General features: G+C 39.3%; 1 protein-coding gene across 3 annotated transcripts in view; it reads left to right on the forward strand.

Moving 5' to 3' along the window:
* Positions 1–17,291, forward strand: part of Su(dx) (WW domain containing E3 ubiquitin protein ligase suppressor of deltex) — a 29,416-nt gene that overhangs the window by 2,366 nt on the left and 9,759 nt on the right. For 2 of the 3 annotated variants that reach the window (XM_043017650.2, XM_043017651.2), the window contains exons 2-14: positions 2,051–2,124; positions 2,267–2,411; positions 5,118–5,299; positions 5,578–5,676; positions 6,245–6,841; positions 7,470–7,614; positions 7,732–7,923; positions 9,885–10,002; positions 10,420–10,511; positions 10,721–10,852; positions 11,929–12,015; positions 15,567–15,725; positions 15,894–16,053. In XM_043017650.2, coding sequence (XP_042873584.2) covers positions 2,076–2,124; positions 2,267–2,411; positions 5,118–5,299; positions 5,578–5,676; positions 6,245–6,841; positions 7,470–7,614; positions 7,732–7,923; positions 9,885–10,002; positions 10,420–10,511; positions 10,721–10,852; positions 11,929–12,015; positions 15,567–15,725; positions 15,894–16,053 — 2,157 coding nt within the window. In that variant the 5' untranslated portion in view covers positions 2,051–2,075. The remainder of the gene's footprint in view (positions 1–2,050; positions 2,125–2,266; positions 2,412–5,117; positions 5,300–5,577; positions 5,677–6,244; positions 6,842–7,469; positions 7,615–7,731; positions 7,924–9,884; positions 10,003–10,419; positions 10,512–10,720; positions 10,853–11,928; positions 12,016–15,566; positions 15,726–15,893; positions 16,054–17,291) is intronic. The other variant, XM_043017652.2, reaches the window with a different exon arrangement.

The following is a 17,291-nucleotide window of genomic DNA, read 5'->3' on the forward strand; positions in this document are numbered from 1 at the left end:
CTTCATCAAAGACTATACAAACCTCTATTTTATAAACATGACCTGGCAAGATAGAGCTTTTAAGCCTCCCTGACAGTTTATTGTCAAATAAGGAAGCAGTCTAAGCTCCATCTCACCTGAGTTTTTGTGGTAAAGGTTTGTTGACATTTTCAGAGGCTCTGAAGGCCTCGGTGATTACTTGAGCCACCAAGTATGATTCAGTAACATTTAACCTGAGATTTAAAAAAAGATAAATGCCTTAGTGTGGAGTAGATATGTTGACTTGGTTTTTACTCTTCATTAATTTTTTAAAAATCAAGCAGAGAGCATAATGATGGTTTAGGTGGCCAAAGTTGCTAAAATAGTAGAAACTAATAATCAATAAGTCTTCAGTTATGTCACATTTTCTGTTGAGATTATGTTTTTTTTTTTTACTATGTTTCAATACATATTTATATCTATGCATTAATATATGTTTACTGTTTTAACCCCTTTTCATGATATGTTTTGTTGATAGATAGTGACCTTGACTATGAAATAAGGGAAAGGAGTTGTAACTATTCATGGGATAAACCCTGCAGTAGGAAATATTGATGACTCATCACTAGTAGTTGCTAGAAGTGAAGATAGAGGCTCTCAAGTATCTTTTTGCTTGTTTTTGGCTGTAGCCTTTGTCTTGTATAGTTGAGTAATTCTGAAAGATGTTTGTATAGCTATTTCATAATTACTTTAGGAAAAAGAGGCTATATGAAGTTGCAGTCAAGGAAATATGATTATGCTAATTACACTATTTTCTTCTTCTTTTTTAAATATCAAATGTATAGATATATACATGTACCAGTACATTCTAGTACCCAACGAATAATTATTTTTTTTAGAATGGCCATTATAAATTTTACCTTTTCTCTATGGACCTATTATCTCAGGTAAAAGGATAGACCCTCATCAACAACCCCACTATCCTGTTATCTGTAGTGGATAGATAATGCAACAAAGTGAAGGGTTAACACCACCCTGCAGTAGAAATGTAGTCCAACATTTAGTAATAAAGAATGAAACCAGTTCGAAGCAGAGACTAGCTGAGTAGATTTTTGTGAGACCAGTTTTGTGTCCTGGAGTATTTTTATTATTCAAATAAAGTGTTGTCTGTAGCCTGTGCACAAAAGATTGTTACTTTCACTTGATTATTTAGGAGGAAAAAATATACTCGTGTGTATTTGCAATCATTTGGTGAAAGGTATAGGATTTCAGGCATAGTAACCCCCGTATATTTTTAAAGATTGAAATGTTATTTTTCTAAGAACAGATAGGTATGAGAATGCTTATCAAAATAACAAGGATTGTATTTAGCTTGCTACTCATTATCAACTTATCAAGTTTGTAACTTTAGTCATTTATTCCTTTGAATAGACTTTGTTTCTCGTCGTGCTATGGAAAATATTTCTATAGATAGTTTATACATCTGTTGTTATAGGATATCGTAATTGGAAACTGAAAACTAGTGAAAACAGACATTTTCATGAAGACCGTATTTACATGGTTATGGTTATCATTTTTATTACCAGTGCTTTTTCAGCACTTGATTTAAATCATGCCAGTATTGCAACTTTATCAATATGTAGTTTTTTTTTTTATACTATAAAACTAATAATTATATAGTATTTAACAGATCATTTTTCCATATATTTCATTTTCTTTCTGAGTGGTAGGAGCTGTTATAATACAGATATTTATGTCCCGGAGATTAAAAGGTCAAAGAATACACATATTACAGTATCAGTGAAATATGGTCAACACTGATTCCAGAATCAGTATAGTATAACAGAAAGAGTAATTATATTATATTGGTTTAAGGTAATTTAGATATGTTTTTTGCATTTATTATATATATATATATATATATATATATATATATATATATATTTTTTTTTTTTTTTTTTTTTTTTTTTTTTTTTTTTTTTTTTTTTTTTTTTTTTTTCTCATATACATAATGGGGGAAAATGATGAATCAGATTATAAACGATTCTTGAAAAGTAAGAAGTTGAGCATAATATCATCTCTCTTATTACAGAGTGCAATGGTAGGCTGACAACAGCATGTCTGAAGCCGCCAATGCCAGCCACCTGCACCAGCTGAGTGTCACAGGTAAAGAAATACATTTCCAGTAGTACAGTTCAAAAAAAAATGTTATTGAGAATGCAAAATTTCATACTTCACTCTAGAATGTGTATCATGATATCTTCATCAGCATATGGCCATGTCATGTTAATTTTCCCTTCTTTTACAGCTGTCAGTGGGGAGTTGTCGGCTTTAAGTAGTCTCTTTAACAAGCCGTCAGCATATGTGGAACTCCTGGTGGATGGTGTGCACCAGAAAAAGACCCAACATGTCAAACACAATACACATCCAAAATGGCACGAAACATTCACAGTGTAAGAATTATATTTTTTTCTGTTTCTTCTTTGTTGAAACTATCATCATGAATAGTGTTTCTTTGTGTGTGTGTATGCTTATTATTTACCTTTAACTCTTTCTTTATCCTCTTTCTCATTCTTAATCCTAATTCTCATCTCCTGGTTCCTTTTTCTCTTGTTCTATTTCATATTTTGTATAGTATTACATAGTAGTCATGTTTTACAGAGTTATCATGAAAATTTATATGATAAAGTTGTATTTGGAAATGGAGTGGACCATCTTACTTTGTTTACAGTATTTATTAATTCTTTTCCTAGTTTTTGCGAGAGTTTTTCTTTCTTGTGTTCTTAACCCATTGCGAATGGGGGATAGATTCGCTTGCCTAGTCTCCAGGATGGCTTTTATTTCGGAGAGAGGTAGCTTCACGTAACATACGTTGACTTTTCCCGCTTTCTTTTGTCAGTCATTTTAAAGCTAGAGCCATTTTTATGTTTCAGTTTTTGTGTGTTTTACTGTATTTGGAGACATATCTGCCATATCACAGGCTGTAGAGATCGGCAACTGTGTGCCATCGCTCTATAAAGATAGTGCTTGCTAGAGAGACCGTGGATATATGTCATGACACCCATATGCAATGGGTCCATTTTGAGTAAAGAAAAATAAGTGCAATTCCATCAAATTGCAGAATTCTAAAAAAAATAAATTAAACTAGCATATGAAGGTTTTCCTTGTAGAATATTGCATCTTTCAGGTGGATTAAAAAGTAACATATACTGCTAAGAAAATTTTATTTGAAGTTGTTCTTACTTAACCCTATCCGAACGGGCCCAGCGATAAGTGGAAACCCCCTACGCCGGGCCTATGCAATATTGCATCGGGAACATCACACTGGTGCGTCGCCCTGTCATCGGGCATTTAGCCGTATCGCACGGGTGTAACGCACCGTCATCAAAGGGTTAAAATCAAGTTGTATTTAAGAGTAGATATATTTATACCATTAAGAACTTGTTATAAGAACTGTAATATTTTTAGTAAACTCTTTTTTATGTAGATTTTTATATGCTGTAGTTTTAGTTCCCAGCCTTTTTTCCATACAGCATGAGGGAGTGGATCTTGGCTCCTAAATCCAGGAAGACTAGTGCTATTTAGTTAAACACAGATAGGCTACACCACAGCCAGACTATTAACCCATTGCGTATGGGTTTCATGGCATACGTGACGCAACATCAGGTTCTGTTCATAGTTGAAGCGTGCACACAGTCATGAAGTCTTATGGTTGTAACTGCATTAGCTCCAGAGCTACAGGGTTCCAAAGTCAGCCTAAACCCACATTTTAAGGTGGATTTATGGAGAAATATTGTTTGAGATAGTCTGTGGAGAAAACCCATCCCCCGTCCCTTTGATTTTTAGCCAGTGACGCTAATCTCATAGACAGCCCGCCCTGACGACCAGTTAGGTCGTTAGGCAATGGGTTAACACTCAGAATACACAAATCATACAATACGTGTACAAAATCCCAATATGCTGCTGCTCTATTAGGATGCCATGTCATCTGCACTTCCATAGGCACAACTAAGTAATGAAAGATTTGCATTCAATGAGCCAGCAATTACCAGCTTTGTAGGCAGCAGTAGTGTGAATTCTTATATTTGCAGGGCTAAATTGTCCACACTGCCATAGTTCACAACCATGAAATGCTTTTTTGCTTCAAAAGTTTTAAAGCAAGGAGCTAGGCTTTGATTTGCGTTTCTAACCATCAAATGCGCAATTACTCTTTTGATCCCACTCCTATTAACCCATTGCAGACGGAGATAAATTTGCTTGCCCAGCCTCCAGGATAGGTTTTATTTTAGAGAGAGACCGCTGGAAGCAATGTAATTTGAATCATCCCACTCTCTTTCAGTCATTCATTGTAAAACTAGAGCGGTTTTTGTGTTTTATTTTTTTGTGTGTTTTATTGAGTTTAGAGACTTATATGTGCCATATGACAGGCTCTATCAGTGCTGCAGTTGACTAAAATTGTAGTATATTATCCATATTAGCTCAATATTTTCTTTATACTCAATGTGATAGAAGTATTGCTGTTTTATGGGGGGACAAAAGGCAACTTTATTTTTTCATGTTTTTGTGCTGTCATGAACGAATACGAAACATATAATTTACTACAGCCTAATGATTACCAGCCTAGCACCCCAAGTAATATATTAAAACTTTGATGCTCTACTGTTCATGAACTATTTGACATGAGATACACATTTTCTAGTATGTAAAATAAAACTTAAAAAAAAAAGTGAAGACTAAATTAGCCTCTGTTAAATGTAGAAAATTCAGGTTTATTTGTGGCTTGGGAAGTAGTTAAAGAATTGGTCGAGAATCTGAGGGGTAAACTACATAGTACTTCTTATAAAAGTGTAATATGGAAATCTTAATTATGTATGATTCTAATAAAAATATATTGCTGAAACCTATTTTACACATAATTTTTATTCAGTTATAATACTGAAATCTGAATCACATATATAGCATTGTGAATTCTTTCTGTCACATCTTCTACATTTGTTGCCTTATTTTGCTCATTGCAGGTTTTATTACAGCTAAAAAAAAATCAAAATCAGAAGGATTTTATTAATTAATTTTTTTAGGGGGGCAGAGATGTGCTGCCATGAATGAAGACAATTAAGATAATGGAAATGTAATTGTGTCCTGCATATCTCCCCTGCCAGATTGGTGACAAAAGACTCGGTACTGGTCTTCCGCGTCAGTGACCACCACACTCTAGTGAGAGATTCTGTCATAGGAGAAGCCACCCTAAAACTTGCAGATGTGGTTGCAGCCTATGATGGGAAGAAGAGCTCGACTCACACACTGCCGCTGACTCAACCGGCTAATAACGTTGTGACAGCAAGTAAGGGAATGATGTACTTTGATGGTCTTTAAGTGCTTGGATTCTTGAATAACTTGCTACTCTCATTGTCTTTGTTGACTTGGATTTCAACATTTTGAGATGGAGTTCAGATTATAGGAGAGGAGTGGCATCAGTCACACTTGCTTAGATATTATGACATGTATGTCCTTCTTTGTAATTTTGTTGAACTTGAAAAATTGGAAATGGAATAAATAGATTATTTTGCTTTGGATTTTTTATATGTTTCATTTTTAACACATTTTATTTTGAAATTTCAGGTTCTCAGCCTCCCACCATTACAGTCACTCTAGATGGCCTAAATAATTTAACCCAGGGAGGTGCTAGACAAAAGGAGGTCAACTACAACCTTCCAACTGGTAATGTTCTATCTTTTTTTTCTCCCTTTCATTCATACTTTTTTTTGTTAAATTTGGTTCTAAAATAACATCCTGTTTCATGAGTTTTATCATTGTCGTGAATTTTTTCTCCATTATTTCTCTGTTGTAAATTATGTTCATGTAGGTTAGCTGTAATTATGGATAATGTAATGTATCTTTTTGATGCTGTAAATGTATAAAGTACTGGATGGTTAGCAATGTAGAAAAATGCAGGTGTCTCCTCTGAACATTACAATATATTGAAGGATTATCCTGGCTGAAAACAACTCTTAAGTCTTTTCTTTCTTTCTTTCTTTTTTATGGTAATATTTCTCCACAGTAGATGCTGAAGATATATTAACCCACTCACGACGGGGGCATTCCAGCCTTGCATGTTACAATGCCAGGACTCTCAAACGCATAGGCCTAAATCAGTTAAATAAACAACGTTGTATGACGTCACCCTGCGAACGGGTCTTGAATGCGCGGTACCCGTGGTGTACCACCCGTCCAGAGAGGGTTAAGTTATATATAACATGATGAATGACTTGTAATTTTCCTTTTGCAGTTGTGAATGTGAGTGGTGGCAATGTCAGTGGAAGTAATACAGTCACAGTTCGGGTTGGTGGTAAGACACCACCACCTGTACCCCCGCCACCCAAGCTGAACCAGCCTGATGCCCATTCAGGAGCAGCCTTACCTGCCATCATGTCAGCAAGCGGTAGCCAGTCCAACTCCGGCACTACCATCACCCATACCTCACACACGTCTGCAACACATAGCCCCATCCCATCTCTCCCTTCAATAAACAGTGATGGCCCTGCAACTTCGTCCCACCCAAGTGCACGAGCCAGGAAGAGCGTGGGCAATGGATCAGCCGTAGTGGTATTAGGTGGAGAGAGTCCCACTGATAGTTCAACCAACCAAAATGGGAGACCCAATGGTGCAGAATCTGCGGCTCCCTCTGTGCCAGGGAACGTGTCCCCCCAGACCAATTATCAACCTAATCCACCACAAGTTGCCAGCAATGCTGCCAATGGGAAGCTTCCAACAAATGGCACCCCGCAACACTCGGCTTCCTCTGTTGCCGCGCCCAAACCGCCTGCCCTTGCTCCGAGACCTGCAAATCGTCATCATAGAGCTCACAAAAATAAACGCAACTCAGGTCAGTGTCTGTATTTTTGTTATTGAGATGCAGATTCAAAGACAGAGTAGACAGATTTTGTCCAAGTTTCTTTTCAATGCCTATGAAATATTTGCTGTACCTTGAAGTGCTAAAATGTATAGTTGTATATTTAGTCTTAGTTCAATCCTTATATTGATGGTTATGCATTTTGGTGAATGACATATAATGTTTTGTGAGGAAAGGGATATCAGTCAAGTTATTTATTATGTAAGATATATTGAGATCAATGAATGAAGACATACTATATGTATAAAATGAATTAATGAAAAAAAGTGCAATTATGCATAGCCTTATGTTTTTACCTTTTTTTTACCAGTACTATTTGGTATAGACACAAAGGAATTGGCCAAATTTAGTACACCATAGAAAAATTTAGATAAAAACTAACTTTTTAGAAGAACAGCAATAGCTCTTTGTGAACTGTGACTGCCAAACATAGCCATAAATTTTAAAGAAAAAGTTACATTGCTAAAGTCATGTGATTTTATTATATAGAAGATGTAACTGTAACTGACTATACATGGCAGACATAAAAGTAAGAGAAAGACCTCATAGAAAACTCTATGAGGGTTCAAAATGGCCTCTTTCTCTTCACCCTAACTAACAGATGGTAGCAATACTCCAGGGAGTGGAAACAGTAATGGCAGCAGCAGTGGAGCTCCAGCCTCTGCAGGAAGCAGTAACAGCAGTAGCGGTAGTAACTCTGCTCAGCCTGCAGCAGTGGGTGTCCAAGAGGAACCCCTTCCTCATGGGTAAGAACTGGATCCGTATTTATCTATGATTATTTATTGTGCATTTTTTTGTATTGCTTTTTGGTAAATATTTTCTTTGAATTAGTCACAGTCCATCATCACAATATTTATGCTCAGGTGGGAGATGCGTCACGACCAGTATGGCCGACGTTACTACGTAGATCACACCACCCGCTCCACCACCTGGGAGAGACCCAAGCCCTTACCTGCAGGCTGGGAGGCACGTCGTGATCCAAGGGGTAGAGTTTACTATGTCGATCACAACACCAGAACGACAACATGGCAGCGGCCAACTGTAGAACATATTAGGTAAGGAATTTTATTTTAAATTTTTGTTAAATATCTCCATCCTGCTGGGATCCACTATATATGTCATAGAAATGTCAAAGACAGCAAGGGGACATCCCCTTATTGCTGGGTGAAATCAGTGAAATAACCATTAAATATAAAAATTTTGCATGTCATCCAAGGCGTCACACTAGCTCTTTTCTGTCAATTTTTGAGTGAATTGTCGTTTTTCTAGTCAGATAAAAATTCCGAGTTTCTGCATGAAAACATTTCTGTCGTCTTTTAAGCCAAGCAGACTCAAATCAATAACTATATTTTAAAATGTTTGTAGTTGTTTAACTTTATTAATTATAATAAAATTTAATGAATCTTATTTTTCTTATAAATATTATTAAATTAACCCATTCATGCCGGGGCCATTCCGGCTTTGCGCGGTCGCAATACCGGGGGGTTGCGAATGGCTTGGCTGGGCGCTCAGCTTCCCCAGGCAGTCTCCCAAGGCGCACTGCCACGAGACCATGCAATTGCTATCACGTCGTTAACAAATATAAATATAAAAATCTAAATTTTATTTCCATAATTAGAAATTGTTTTAAGAGCTTGATTTAATTGTTTACATCTGTCAGCCGCAGAGCACGCCATTTCTCCTCCAGCTTTGAAACACATTGGACTGTGCCAATTCTCTTTCATGGATACATGCCCTTCAGAGGAATATTTGGTTGAGAACATTTTCTTGCTTTTTCTTGTTACGCTCATCATTTGCTAAAATGAAGTTCAGCATCACTGCGCACTATCACTTGCGCCTTTGTTCACAACTGCGAGACGAGTATTGCATTACTAAGCCAATGGCTCCTGGCGGTTAAGCACTAGTGCGACTGCCTGTCTCCAAAAATTGACAATTTTTTGAAAATTGACGAAAAAACAACGGAAAATATGCTAGTGTGACAGCTCTTAAGATTTGCTTCTAACCAGTGTTAGAAGCACAGACTCTAGGGCCGCCATTGACAGCCTGCAACAAAGCACGCCCCTTGATAACGTTTACCTGGTAACCACGATTCTCACCATTGCTCAGAGAATCCTGGATCAGGGAAGATGCATCATCATCAACTGGATCCCAAGCCATGTTGGTATTGAAGGGAATGACGTAGCTGACAGGTTAGCGGAGGAAGGCAGGAAGAAACCCTTGAGTGATCTTGTGGTGCATCCTAGCCGGGAACTGCTAAGGCGTAAAACGATGGTTGCAGGGCAGGTCGGTGCCCTGCAGCGACATAGAGAGGAAGCGAGAACCTCCCTCTCGGCCAGCTGGTACTCAGACGCCACAGGCTATGAGTCGCTGATAATCTCTCCTAGAATATCAAGGTGTGCTGAAGTCAGTCTGCACAGACTGAGAATAGGCTACCCTTGTGTGTGGCAAATCATCCCCACTATTGGGCAAGATGAGCAACGCTGTGAGCATTGTGGCGCGCCAGACGCCAAATTAGAGCACTACTTGATGGAATGTGAGCACACTTGCTTCCTCAGGCAGGGCCCAGAGACGACAACCACCGGGCTGGTTAGACGGCTATGCCTGTCACTTGCCCCCTGGCAACTGGAGCGCCTACAGGCAATCCGACCGCCACGGTAAAAGTTCAGTTATGATGATCAGATGAGTCAGCACTTATAGCCAATAGAGACCGGGCTACCCCATCCACACAACCTGGGCGAAGTGACATCTTCGCAAAATCTCTCTGAACTGAGCTGAATTGAATTCAGCGATGATGATCAGATAAGATTAGATAAGATGAGTCAGCACTCATAGCTGGCAGAGGCCGGGCCGCCTTGTGCATATAGCCCGGGCGAAGCAATGTCTTCGCAAATCTGTCTGAACTGAACTGAACTGAACTCTCTCTTTATTATAGTGTTTGCAGCTTCTATATTTAGACTTTTACTTTTGATACTGTACAATTATTTTCATTCACTGATGTCCCATTTCTTTCCAACAGGCAATTTGAAGAGTGGCAAGGGGAGCGACAACACATTGCTCAGCTCAGTGCACAGAGGTTCCTGTATCCCAATACCAACCAAGAGACCGAGAATGATCCTCTGGGTCCATTGCCACCTGTGAGTTTCAGTAGGAAAGGGGGAGAAGTATATGAGGGACAGGGGGAGAGGTAGATGGAGAGATGGAGAGAGATAGGACAGGATAGAAGAGAATGTGAAAGAAAGGGGTTTGAAAGGATACTGCAAGAAAACTCACTAAAAAAAAAGAGAAAAAGTAAGAACAGGGGTGAGGGTCTGAATGGTGAGTTGAGGAAAGGAGAGAGAAAAAGTTAATTGAGAGAAAGAGAGAGATGCAAAGAAGGAAAAGAAATCAAAATGTACTGATGTATTTTTTGCAGTGCATGTTTTAAGAATATTTTGTCAAGGAATAGAGAAAAAAAAAAACAATATTTATGAAAATTATATTATACTGACTTTATTTTATGTGTATATGGAACTTATTAAACATGTTCTAATCTATGTGCTTTCTGTTACTAGGGTTGGGAGAAGCGGCAGGAGCCCAACGGTAGAATTTATTTTGTTAACCACCGCAACAGAACAACTCAATGGGATGATCCAAGGACACAAGGGTAAGATTTGTTTCTAATGAAGTTTATGTTCTTTTCTTGATAATCTAATTGTTGGATATTTGATATTTCTTAATTCATATATATCTGTGTGTGCATACATCTTTTTCTTTGTTTTTTCTTACTTTCTTTTTAAATAAATCTTTCATGCTCTTTTTATCTTTGTAGATAACATGAAATAACAGTATTTAATAAATAATCTAAACTTACAGAATGGGACTTGAGGAAGAGGCCCTTCCTGCTGGCTGGGAGATGCGACTCACAGATGATGGTCGCCAGTACTTTGTGGACCACAACACCCGCCAGACAACTTTCCAGGATCCTCGTCCAGGAGCAAAGCAAATGTAGGATTTTGTTCTTCTGGGTACATAATGGATGAGAAATAACAGGATGGCTTTTGATTTTTTTGTAGATTATTTCATGATCTGCTTCGGACATTTTTCGAAATAACCATAATTATATTAGTAAAGGTTTTAATGTACAAATACATGAAATGAAATGCACTGTAAGAAAACAAAAAGTATAAAAATCCACTTTTTGAGTCATGTACTACACTTTTGTTAAAATAGAACCCAAAAAATATAGCCCTACATTTCTACCTGTACTGTAGCAGTATATCTTTATTTTGCACACATTTGGGTTCTTCCTGATATGAATACATATTAACCCATTCCCCCGGGGGGGAAATTAGCTTGATGTCAAATGCCGGGGGGCGCGTTTTTTATTAATTAAATTGAAAGGCTGGGCACAAACCTGTGCACCCGCCGCCCCGGCAACTGGGCTTTTGAATGCGAATGCGGTACTTTAATTGAAAGAGTATAGTTACAAAACCTTATTCTACTATTTCATGTGAGTAAAGGGAGTGGTTGACATTATTATTCAACCACATTACCTTCACTTGCAATAAAAGTATAAAGTGCTTTTATTTTTAATCTTTCTCTGGTGGGATTTTTGGACATGATAACATCCTATTCATACTGCTTTCTTCCTTTTGTTGAAATTACAAGCTGTTTTTTCCTCCGGTTATAATACCAAATGCTAATTTGTATCATTTTGTAAATATATCAGATATAGACTCATATTTCATATCATAAGTCTAGAAAATAAAAGAACACATTATCTTAACCTGTTAACGCTGGGTAACAAGACATCATATCAAGTGGTGGCAGTGCAGCAGCACATGCCACCGGCGATGAGATATTTTGCTATGGTTTTCCACATGGCCAGTGCACCTGTTAGGCTTACATATTTGAAATACCCTGGCGTTTAGACCATTTGGAGTCAAAAATGCCTCATTGGCAATGGGTTCAGATGCACAGCCCAGGCTGATTACCATAAGATGTGGTCCGTCTCAGCAGTGTTATAAACTAATGCACTGCCTTCTTGATGTCTCATTGAGTTTTTATGTCTTTGTTAACAGTGCCAACAGAGGACAGTATGGGATCCCTGTGGTCTACGAAAGGTCTTTCAGGTGGAAATTGGGACAGTTCCGGTACTTGTGTCAAAGGTAAGTTTTAAAAGTGTCTTTCTTGGTAAATTATAGGTATGAGAACTGTACACAGATTTATGCATTTCAAAATTTTTCAGTCATGTTCATTTTAACACTGCCACAGTGCTGGAAGAGGGCTGATATAATTCCCGTCCCCAAACCAAAGGAGCCAGGACGGTACCGCCCCATCTCCCTGCTTAGCTGTCTAGGAAAGACAGCAGAGAGAATGGTACTGAATCGGCTCCAATGGAAGCTGGGACCTCCACATGAACACCTACACGGGTTCACAAGGGGCAAGAGCACTACCCACAGCATTGCCACCTTACTGAGCACTGTCAGCAGCAGCAGCGCTGTCATTGTCTTCCTTGACCTGGAGAAGGCTTTTGAACTGGCAAACCCGTTAGCCATTCAGGAGATCCTGATCCGCAAGGGAATCAAAGGCAGGCTGCTTGCCTGGATTGGCGATTACTTTCGGAACAGAACTGCCAGAGTGAAGTTCCAAGGTCACCTTTCCAGGCATTTGCCTCTAGAGAATGGCACCCCTCAAGGAGGGGTCCTTAGCCCGGCCCTGTTCAACATCCTCATGTTAAACATTCTCGACATTCCACTCCCAGCGGGGTGCACTATCATTTCATATGCAGATGATCTAGCAATTATCTCCACTGGGAGAAGAAATGTGAATCCAGTCAGAAAGGCCCAGCGTTGTCTGGACCTAATAACTGAGGAATGCTGCAGAGTCGGGCTTAAGATCTCAGCAGCCAAATCGAAGGCAATGGCGCTGAAGCATGATGTCTGTGATCAAAGACTGCGAGTCCAAGGTCTAGAGCTTGAGTGGGTACACGTCTACCAATACTTGGGGGTATGGATCGATAAGAACCTCACCTTCCGCTCCGAGATCAAACATCTCTTAGACCGGACCAAGGCAAGGCTCTCTGTCATGAGAGCTCTGTCTGGGCGGCGCTTAGGGGCTGGACACCGCGTACTAAGATCTTTTTACGTGCACGCTGTCCGTCCCATTGTGGACTACGCCTCCGTCGCCCTGATCACAGTAAAACCTGGACTCAGGAAAAGACTCGACATAATGCAAAACGAAGCCGCCAGGATTATTCTGGGTGCCCCTGGGTGGGCTAAGGTTACTAACCTCCTCCTGGAGGCCAAACTCTTTCCCCTGGACACCCGGATTGATCAGATGGCGGCCCAGTTCCTTGCAAATGTCCTACAGTCCCCACTGGACTCGCAGCTAAGACAGAGAGTGCAGCGTCGGCTTGCACAAAACCAAGAACTCTTTGCTAACAACACCTGGCTGTCTCAGACAACCAGAGTGCTGAAACGCTTTGAGCTCAAAGAGACACTACTGATCAAGGGCATGGACCATCCCCACCCTGACTATGTCTCAGCCCCGCCGTGGGCACGATCCTTGATAGAATTCTCTGTCATGAGTCTATCAAGAAGAAAAACGCAGTACTCACCGCCTCTATTGAAGGCTGAGGCGGAGAGGAACATTACAGCAATCACGCCGCTGAACAGTAAAACCTACTTCACGGATGGTTCTGTAGACCCCACCACCCGCACTGCAGGCGGGCATGTTGTTATACACACAGACTCTAGGGCCGCCATTGACAGCCTGCAACAAAGCACGCCCCTTGATAACGTTTACCTGATAACCTCGATTCTCACCATTGCTCAGAGAATCCTGGATCAGGGAAGACGCATCATCATCAACTGGGTCCCAAGCCATGTTGGTATTGAAGGGAATGACGTAGCTGACAGGTTAGCGGAGGAAGGCAGGAAGAAACCCTTGAGTGATCTTGTGGTGCATCCTAGCCGGGAACTGCTAAGGCGTAAAACGATGGTTGCAGGGCAGGTCGGTGCCCTGCAGCGACACAGAGAGGAAGCGAGAACCTGTACTCAAACGCCACAGGCTATGAGTCGCTGATACTCTCTCCCAGAATATCAAGGTGTGCTGAAGTCAGTCTGCACAGACTGAGAATAGGCTACCCTTGTGCGTGGCAAATCATCCCCACTATTGGGCAAGATGAGCGACGCTGTGAGTATTGTGGCGCGCCGGACGCCAAATTAGAGCACTACCTGATGGAATGCGAGCACACTCGCTTCCTCAGGCAGGGCCCAGAGACGACAGCCGCCGGGCTGGTTAGAAGGCTATGCCTGTCATTAGCCCCCTGGCAACTGGAGCGCCTACAGGCAATCCGACCGCCAAGGTAAAAGTTCAGTCATGATGATCAGATGAGTCAGCACTTATAGCCAACAGAGACCTTCCACACAACCCGGGCGAAGCGACGTCTTCGCAAAATCTCTCTGAACTGAGCTGAATTGAATCAGCGATGATGATCAGAAAAGATTAGATAAGATGAGTCAGCACTCATAGCTGGCAGAGGCATATCTGTCTGAACTGAACTGAACTGAGCTTATGGGAACCCATGCCAGGCTTTACCTCTGGATTTCCTTGGAAACCTGTAGCCCTGAGACTACTTGCTAATTATCTGACTTCATAGACATGCATTCTTATCTGTGAGAATAGTTGTATCCTTTGATCCCATTGGGAATTTTACTTATGAAAATATATAAGTAGGAAATAGCAGTACATGAATGTATACAAAGATAAAGTTTACTCATATTTCTATTTACTGAATATAAACCAAAGGCAACCAAAAGCGGGAGAGAAGTGCAATATCTAAGTTGGGGATATAGCACCACTAATGAAAGGCTAGATTTTCTTTTTAGCAATTTATTTCTGTTATTTACTCTTAATACCTGTCCATATATAAAACCCATATTGAGGTACTCGTTTATGCAATAATTTCATAAGATTTAGAATAACTGATATTAAAATAAGATCTATATGCTTTCAGCTGTAATTGATTTGTGAATTATTTTGAATAACTTATTCAGTTATTTTCTTCACTGAATTATATTGAAAGTTTTATTTTGCTCTTATTATCACTGCGTCATCGGAGCCCTCGTGACATATCTAGGGATATGCATAATGTCTCATGGCAGAGTTGTATTAGCATTAGTATTTTTTTCTTTCGGATACTGTACGACATCTTTCAGTATACAGGTTGTATGTGATACAATGGCTTACTCGACTTTCATTTTTATCACTGGAGTGTGATTCACTTATACCAGGGGAGGTACGGATGTGCCCTATTAGCAATTATTTTATTATTTATTTATGGAACATTATGTAGAAATATAAAACTTATTATGATTAGTTTACCATACTACTTCAATCATTTTCTTTTGTCCTCTGAGTCACTAAGTTCTCTCACCAAGGTCACTCTTCTCACTCTCCTCCCAACCCATGTAAATAAATTGTTACATGCACAGGGGGAAGATGTTGATTATGTATATATTTAATATGTAGTACATGATGATTATGTTGAGGTTTTGGCATAAAACATGTTGAGGTTTTAGCTTAAAAATTGTTATATTCAATAGCGACATTTAAAATTTGGTGCACACCAGCATCCTGGAATCAGCATGGGGTGCGTTTTCTACTGCTGGGAGTGAAGGGGTTAAAGGTAACAGTATGACTTCTGTCCTTCCAGCAATACTGTTGCCGGCCACATCAAAATCAGTGTTACCCGGCAGACACTCTTTGAAGATTCTTTCCATCAAGTGATGAGACTTCCAGCCTTTGAACTACGTAGACGTCTGTTCATCATCTTTAGAGGAGAGGAGGGGCTTGATTATGGTGGTATTGCAAGGTAAACAAAAATGTGATGCAGTAGGATTTAATGTGTGAATATATTTGCTTTCAAAATGTGAAATCTTATATTTAGTAGATGTTATATTTATAATGTTAGTTTTTAGAAAAAGAAATTTAGGTTGACGATGGTACTGCTGTTTAATAAATACCAATTTTCTATTTGCAGAGAGTGGTTCTTCCAGCTCTCCCACGAGGTGCTCAACCCTATGTACTGCCTTTTTGAATATGCCAACAAAAACAATTACTCTCTCCAGATCAACCCAGCCTCTGAAGTCAACCCTGATCATTTAACATATTTCAAATTTATTGGAAGGTTCATCGCTATGGTGAGTAAGGCTTCAGATGTAGTAAAGCTTCATTTATCCAGACATTTAGGATTAAGTGTATCAGTATTGTCTTAACTAAGAAAAGATAGGAGATGAGGAAGAAGAATATAACAAGAAACTGATTGTTAAGATGATTTATTTAAAGAATCTTTAAGAATAGAAAGAATTGACATAGGAAAGAGCTAGGGACATCATATTAACCCATTCGCACCGGTTGACTTGCTATCACAGGGTCAAAAAATGTCCCCAGACCCGGGGAACATCCTGAGATTTTCTGCCCACGCCCCAGGAGCCCAGTAGTGACGCGCTGAAACGTCAGCAATAGGTCGCTAGATTGTTCTCAAATATAATCATTTTACATAATTTCTTAAACTCTATTATTTTAGTTTCGGTGTTTGAGTGTCATAAAATGAGACATAACGTTAAAAAAAATGATGTCACAGAAAACTACATCATATTGATGACATCATGATAACCGGTTGAATAGAAAGATCCGAGTCGAAAAACTATTGTAAAATCAAATGTTGTTGGCCAAGAAATGAAATAAAGTAAAAAATTACTAATACAATACTGCTTCTAATTTGTTGATTACCCATGATATCATGTCACGAGGTACATGTACATACTCATATGTACGTGTATGATTATTCATATTGTTCTTCTTTTCGTTTTGGTATGAAAAAGAAAAAGTATAAAACATATTTTTTGATGCCCCACTAAGAGATTACTTCCACTTTCGTATGGTATTTTCACATAGAAGTGAAGAATATAGGCAAAGTTCAATCAAATAAAACTAAATAGGCATTACTGTAACATGTTTTTTGACTAAATTAACTCCTCTGAACATGGCAATTTATTTACGTGTCTTTACAATGTAGACGCAATCACGCAAACCATAAGAATAGGGCGGGTGAAAAACTCTCTGCGAGCGTCAGCGTGACCTCGTCCAGTGGGAAAACACCCTGGCGCGAACTATTGCATGCTTGATATCTTCCCGGGATGACCGGGAGTAAGCGAAATTCCGCCCTGGCGTGAATGGGTTAAAGACATCCTCTAATGATTGACTTGGGCATTATTTCTATGTACCCTTCAAGTTTTTGTTGACAGTGGTAATATAAACACAAATTGATGTCCAATAGCTTTTGGGATTGGTTATCAATTATTACTGATTTCCTTATTGAGCAAAATATGAGACAGGAAGCAAATCATCTTGCTGTATTTCTTCAGGTAGATAATGG

Source organism: Penaeus japonicus, unplaced genomic scaffold (assembly GCF_977035675.1).
Source record: "Penaeus japonicus unplaced genomic scaffold, GWHDUDI00000001_assembly GWHDUDI00000016, whole genome shotgun sequence".
NCBI lineage: Eukaryota > Metazoa > Arthropoda > Malacostraca > Decapoda > Penaeidae > Penaeus > Penaeus japonicus.